Consider the following 7,653-nt stretch of genomic DNA (forward strand, 5'->3'; position numbering starts at 1 on the left):
ATATATATATATATATATATATATATATATATATATAGAGTTATTAATATTTCTAAGTCTCTCTAAAGGGGATATTTAATAACTTTATTAATAGTGACTTCGAATGCCACATACAAGTGTGTGTATGTTTTTATATGACTAACATTTTGAGGTTACTTACAATACCAAAAAGCTTCCACAACCATGGTTCCAGGTTCATTTCTACTGCATGGCACCTTCATCAAGTGCCTTCCACTATGATCCGAGGCAAACTAAATATTTGTGATTAGATTCGTGTGGGTCAGTCACAATTTGATGGGGCAGATTTTTTTTATGGCCAGATGCTCTTCCTTCTATCACTTCTCATCTGATTCAAAGCAGGTAATATTTCTTTTCTAGTTCAGACATGGTTGTAAATGGAAAATTGCAAACAAATGATACTGTTTGTATAATGGGATTGAACCTGCAATCACTCGGTTGTGAAATGAAACACTTAACCATACAGCCATGACAGCACCTCTCTGTCTGTCTGTCTCTCTCTCTTACATACATACACACACGTTCTTTCTCTTTTCCTCCCTCATCTCTGTGTGTGTGTGTATGTTTCTGGAATCTGAGGAAATATTTCTTTCATATTTTTGCAGAATGCTAGCTACAGTACCAGAAAGAAATTGAGCAAATCTCCAAGAGAAGAACCCATTTCTGATATGGATCCTTTCAGTTCTGAAGTTAGTAAAGTAAAGGTAAGCAGTGTGTGTGTGTGTGTAGGGGTGCAATCGGTTGTTGTTGTGATACAGTGAGTTAAGAGAAATTTGGCTGCTCTTTTTAGCATACTGAATAACTATGTAGGGGTCTCCCTATTGTCTTGTGTTATGACTGGTTGATAACAAGTTGGGGTAGTTGACAGAAGATTGAGAAAGATGATTGAAGACTGAGGTAGGTGACATTGTAGTAGATGACATATTGTGGTTGATGATTATATTGTGTTAGATGCCTGGAGATTGAGGCTGGTGACAGAAGATTGAAGTAGATGATAGAGAATTGGGATAAATAACTGAAGATTGAGGTAGATGACTGAAGATTGACTTAGTTGACAAAAGATTAAAGTAGAAGACTGAAGAATGAGATAGTTAACAGAAGATTGAGCTAGATGACAGAAGATTGAGGTAGATGACTGAAGATTGTGGTAGATAGCAGAAAATTGTGGTAGATGACAGAAAATCGAGGTAGGTGACTGACAATTGTTGTAGATGACTGAAGATTGAGATTGATAAAAAAAAATGTGAGGAAACTGAAAATATTTCCGATATATTTCAGCAATATAGTCGTTTCAACAGAAGAAAGAAAGTGAACAAATGTCCAAGAGTGGAAAATATCAAAATGTTGTCCAGCCCTGTCACGGCTCCCTTCATTCATGAAGTCACTGAATTCAAGGTAAGCAAACAAATGTATAAGGTTAGGTTTTGTAGCTGTTTTTCTTTTTCACTCAGTTTACTTAGTAACCACCAGGCAGTAGGGCACCATCTCCTTGTCTTCACTTGTCATAATGTATGTATGTATGTATGGTACACTGTGTGTATGTATGGTATAGTATGTGTGTGTGTATATATGGTATAGTATGTATGTGTGTGCGTGCACACATGTATATATGTAAAATATAACTGGTGTGTATATAATGAAGACACTAATTTACAACTATCACTCAATGTCAGGACATTCACACTGCATGGTACATTGGACAAATGACTTCTGTATCCATATGAACTAATGGTTCTTAACCTGGATTGTAGTGTCCAGTTGTGGGCATTGTGGGATCACAAGATGGTGGCAAATGCCTAATGGGAACTGGATGTTTAGACAAATTGTGAATGTTCTCAGAAACAAAATATTTAAACTCAGTGGAATCCTTTTATTTTAAATATATTAAAAAAATAAAACAAAAGTCTGTCAGGATTAGAATGTAAGTTGGACATTGTGTTATCAGTGAGTAGATACTTGACTGATGATGTGGCAAGGTGTGTAATATCACTGCCATTAGTCCTCACTTCAGTAATTTCTATAAATAAATTCAACATGGTGCCACTTGTCCTTGCAAATATCGAAAAAGAGGCTCCTGTTTGATGGTTTAATGAAACCTCTAAGTGCAAAATTAGCTACTGTTAGGTTAAAAAAAAAGAATTCACAAAATATGGCGAGGGTGATATTCATGAAAATGCCATTTGTTGAAAGGAGGTGATGAGGTACAGGAAAGAACGACTGGGAAAAGTATGATAGGCTTAAAATGATATCGAATATCCTTTTAGAAATGATTATTTTCTGAAAAACTGGTGGAAGTCTGTAGAGTGACTGAACAATTGTGTCCACTGATTAAATAAAACAATGGAGAGGTGGCAGTGCCGTTTTCAGGCATGGGAACATGGAACAGTTGCTTGGAGGCCACACCACTATAGGCACCCAGTTCTGATCTGTGTACGACAGTGGTTCTCAGCCATTTTTTGCCCATAGATCTCTTTGATTCCAATTTTACTCTACAAGATCCAAATAAACATTTGTTGTTTAAAACAGTCCCATTATATTTTCATAATTAAATATCATTTGGAATTGTATGCAAAAAATTAAAATATTTTGTATATTGTAGAAGTAAAACCAGTTTATTGCACATGAATTTTAACAGCAAAATCTTATGTACACCCCCAAAAAGGGCCATGTGGACAGCGTATATTGTATGCTGTCAATAAGTAAATAGTATGGGGCCTATAATCCTAGTAAGACTGCTCTGGGTGGTGTTGAAATATAAACGATTATTTCCACCTTCCGGCTGAATGTGTCTCTCCGTAGTTATGTCCCTTTATTTTCTTGCCAACTTCGATATTCGCAGTAAAAAAAAATCAATAATACGAGATACCACCGAGGATATTATTTATTGTCTATAGCTTTTAGCACTAGGATAGCTTCAATTTACAGTAATGAGTAATGTTATAAATGGAATCACACATAATTTGATCGACGACTAATTATAGCAATTCTTGCATATATGCAAATGTCGTTCGGTGAGGATGCAGTTTTCAGTTTTAGAAACCAATTTATCACCGATCTTTCACTTTGGGGCTCATAAGGGCTGGTTTCCTGGTGTCATTGGTGTATAGGTTCCCCATCTGAACAGGACGCTGCTCTGTTGCAGGTGAGCTGCTAAATGCTGGAGGAAAGAGTGAGAGAAAGTTGTGGCAAAAGAGTCAGCAGAGGTTCACCATTACCTTCTGTCAGAGCCACATGGAACTTAAGGTGTTTTGCTCATAAACATACACATCGCCCGGTCTGAGATTTGAACCCATGATCCCTTGACTGCGAGTCCGCTTCTCTAACCACTAGGCCATGTGCCTCCACTAGTTATATATGTAATGACTTCAAATTTTGGCACAAAGCCAGCAAGTTTGGAGAGGGGATAAGTCGATTACATCGACCTCAGTATGCAACTGGTACTTATTTTATCAAACCTCAAAAGAATTAAAGGCAAAGTCAACCTCGGCAGAATTAGAACTCAAAATGTGAAGACGGACAAAATGCTACCAAGCATTTTACTTGGCATTCTAATGATTCTTTTCTACTCTAGGCACAAGGCCCGAAATTTTCGAGGGAGCCCTAAACACTTAAAAGGGTGGCCTCATGTATATGAAATTCAAACTATAAAAACCATAAGATAAATTATTAAACACATTGATTAAATTTATTAGGCGAATATTAACAATATTCAGTCGCATTAAGTATGGTTACTCACATACATTATAAAGTACACGTAATTACATAACAGCACTGACGTACGAACACGCACGCACGCTTAATGCACGTTGTTTTTCAACTTCATTCATCTTTTAAATGATTAATATTGAAATTAAAACAAAGATATTTTAATCCGAAGAAACTTCGTTGGGTTCTGTGAATGAATATCTCTGCTGAAATATCGAACACATTGGGACAAGAAACAACTTCACGAAATATATAAACATTTGAAAGTTTATAATAACTTCGACATACCCTCGTAAAAGAGTTTGATTTCCCCATAGCTTCCAGAAAAATGGATATTTGTAATGAAATTTTCTACAAATTCCTTCTAGATAATGTGGATTAAGATTATGTCGGAATTTAACGCAAAAAACAATTGAGGGCGCGCACACATCAGTACTGACAAACACCACCTACCTTAAAATGAAACTTGAAATTTTGAAAAAAATTATGTGATTTGTTTCTGTGTAATGTGTGCGCGCTCAGTATTATATTTTTTTTTACATTAAATTCCAATATAATCGTAATCTATACGACCAGAAAGTTACTTGTACAAAATTTCATTAAAAAATATGAAATTTTCTGAAAGTTATGAGGCAAAAAAGCCAGGGCGGCACAGTTGTGTTGGTATGCTGTAAATCGTTCGGTCAGCTACGTTTGTGAAAGTCCTTCTGTCGTCGTTCGCGATCCCTTCATTGACATGCTCGCTTTACTCCAAGTCGGTCTCCTAGTTTATAAGTTCTGTATTTAAATTTATATGGACGTGATTGAGAAATCCTCCTGAGATACAACAAAATGTATTTCAACGCACGGATCTTGCAAAACCAAATACAAAAACCTAAATATTTGAAAAATAAGGAAAAATAAAATAAAAATATGACCTGATGGTTACGTGTGAAAATCTGGTAGGAATCGAAACCTTTACGTCGAGTACTTGCTTTTTTGGTATGTATTGTATTTTATAAGCTTACTACACTCACAATAGAATATCGTCTTGGATAGAGAGACAAATGCAGAGATACGAGAGGAGGTATGTTGGTTCTTAAAACGATCGTTTGACAGTGACTTTACAATGACAGAGTGTAGCTGTCATTTTTACTGACTGATCGATTTGCCTTGTCACACAGCAGCCAGTCACAAATACACGTAATTAAGTTCACAGCCTTCCTCGTTTACAGCTACAATATGTCATGACGATTTGCTGTCATCTCATTCGTTCATTGATTAAATTTTTAATAATAAACAACCTTTGTTTTCCCTTCTTTTGCCAACCAATTTACTTTGTAATCATTTGACACATGTGCGTCATTACGCGAGCTGTTACTCACGTGATTCGGCTCCTCCAATCAGATGCAGGAGTTTGATATACGACAGTTTCTCGGAAATTTTGGTGATCATGTCGGATGTAGCTGACTCAAAGCCATTATCGTCTTCACTCACGCAATCCTTTATGAATGACTTCAACGCTGATATTGTTAGCGGAACCAAAAGCGATAAAAATGTTCTGTTAGTTGCAGATGACCCTCCTCCTGCAATGAATTCTATAAACTTCATAAACCTAGACGAATGTAGCCAGCTGGCAGGTTCGAGGAACACTAAACGGGTCACCGCCAGTTCTGTTAAATTGTTTCGAGCCTTTTTAAAGGAGACCAATAATGGAAGGACTGATTTTGAAAATTTTGATGAAGAACTCCTTATCAGTCATTTGATAACTTTTTTTAAGCGGGTAAGAAAGCCAGATGGTGATCTGTATACGAAGAATGGTTTGCTGTCGATTCGTTTCGGACTAAGAAGGCGCTTGTTAGACTTACGTAAAGTCGATATTACTAAGCACCCTCGCCTTAATTCAGTTTTTACTGCTCAGATCAATAAATTGAAACGAGAAGGAAAAGGAGATATAAACCATTATCCTCCCATTAGTCAGGATGACATGTTCAAAATTTATAGTTCAGGGATTTTGTCACCCGACACGCCAAAAGGGTTGTTAAGGAAGATTTTCTTTGAGACTGAAATGTTTTTTTGTCGACGAAGTAGAGAAAACCTAAGGGATTTGAAAGGAAGTCACTTTAAAATTGAAACCGACGATCAGGGCAAAATATATTTGACCACAGATTTTGATCCATCGTTTGGTGGTGGACCAATCAAACGGATTTATGAAACTGGCACAGACATATGTCCAGTGAAAGCCTTTCGGAAGTTTTTGCTGAAACGTCATTCTGGCTGTGAGGCGTTATTTCAACGTCCCGTGGATATAATTCCGTTTTCTGAACAGGATCCTTGGTTTTATTGTTCAGCTCTCGGCCTCAATAAACTCGCCAACATGATGAGAGAAATTTCTTCAGAAGCGTGCCTATCCAAGATATATACAAATCATTCCATAAGAGCTACCTCAAAATCGGTCTTTGATCTCGTCTGGAACGGACTCTTCTCGCAGAACTCACCGAATACAATAGCACCTGCCTCTAGTGATGTCAGCAATATTAGTGACATAACTTCTGTTTCAATGGAGAAGCCAAAGCAACGATCATCATCATCTCAAGGAAATGAAACTGATATCGATTTGAAATCGAACTTAGACATACAAGAAATTGAAAGGAAACACGTCCCTGTGGTGAGTTCTTCATTAATACTCATCTTTATAAAACAGACCTCCATCTCTACTTCTTCACCTGTTGGACCTTATTTCTCTTCCACTGTCCTCCAGTCTTTTATGACTCTTGCTCGTCGTAAATTAAGTGATGTCACAAATTTAGTCGGGAGCTGCTTAACTGACATTGATAGACCGATAACAAAAGCAGTCTTAAGACAGAGTCACTCAGATATAACTGGGTGTGACTTAAAGGAGATTAAGCTACTATTTCTAGCAGATTGAGCGACCACTACACTCTTTGACTCGAGTATAGTGATGTATAGAGTGATGCGAAGTTGCGGCTATTATGCCTTTCCGTAATCCTTACTACAAACAATAACTATAACATGTAATGTGCCCACACTCTGGCGTATACCAGCCAATGTTTCATTTGAGTAAGGTGAAGGGTTCCATATATGTTGCCGTTGTTTAGCCCAAGGTCAACTTCACTGAGGCAACCTGTAATCAGCGTCTTTCCGACTGTGACAATCTCGTCTTTTTACTTAAAACGAAATTCAGCCAGTGTATCGAGGGTAAACCCTACCATCTTAAGGGAGGGGGGAGGATCTATTTGTTTTCTTTAAAACAGTGAGGATATAATCTGAAGATGAGTTGACTATTATTTCTAGCAGGTCGAGTGTCTACGTAGAGGGTCGACCTGCAAGAAATTGGGTGTTTAGTGGTATAAAAAAAGTGTGGGTTGTATTGTGATAGGAGGGTGGGCGATATCGGTGTGCGAAGGCCCTATTTATTGTTGTTGGGAGGAGTGGTGGTGTTCAGCTCCGCCAAGTCAACCCTGATCGAGCAGACTTTTTACCAAAGGCATTTCAAACGTGACCATCCCGTCTTTCTTAAATACAGGCAACCGAAGACGTCATCTAACGGAGCCAGTTTAAAGATGAAGGCGTGATTTGAGGGAGATTTAGTTGCTATTTCTAGCAGATCTAGCTACAACGAATAGATGTCCTTTGGACCGAGTGTAGGGATGTATAGGAAAGAGGTATTACCTACACAAGTGTGCTCCCCACCGACTTTGTTTCCTCTTAACTTCCAGAAAAATGGATGTTGTTTAATGAAATTTTCTACAAATATGTTTCAGATGGTATAGTTTTTGATTCCATCGGAATTTGTTGTTAAAAAAGTTTTTCCGATGGTAGGGAGATGAGTTTCGGAAAATACACAAGAGTTGGCTCTGTTTTCTCATAACTTTACGAAAAATGGATATTTTTTAATGAAATTTTCAATAAATGCTTTCCAGATGGTAT

General features: G+C 37.4%; 1 protein-coding gene across 6 annotated transcripts in view; it reads left to right on the forward strand.

The window, feature by feature from the left end:
• LOC106879774 (uncharacterized) overlaps positions 1–7,653 on the forward strand; it is a 55,217-nt gene that overhangs the window by 18,292 nt on the left and 29,272 nt on the right. For 4 of the 6 annotated variants that reach the window (XM_014929476.2, XM_052973155.1, XM_014929474.2 and 1 more), the window contains exons 2-3: positions 624–722; positions 1,297–1,413. In XM_014929476.2, coding sequence (XP_014784962.1) covers positions 624–722; positions 1,297–1,413 — 216 coding nt within the window. Of the gene's footprint in view, positions 1–297; positions 361–623; positions 723–1,296; positions 1,414–5,115; positions 6,371–7,653 lie in introns of those variants that run through there. The other 2 variants (XM_014929475.2, XM_014929470.2) reach the window with 2 other exon arrangements.

Source organism: Octopus bimaculoides, chromosome 15, assembly GCF_001194135.2.
Source record: "Octopus bimaculoides isolate UCB-OBI-ISO-001 chromosome 15, ASM119413v2, whole genome shotgun sequence".
Classification (NCBI taxonomy): Eukaryota; Metazoa; Mollusca; class Cephalopoda; order Octopoda; family Octopodidae; genus Octopus; species Octopus bimaculoides.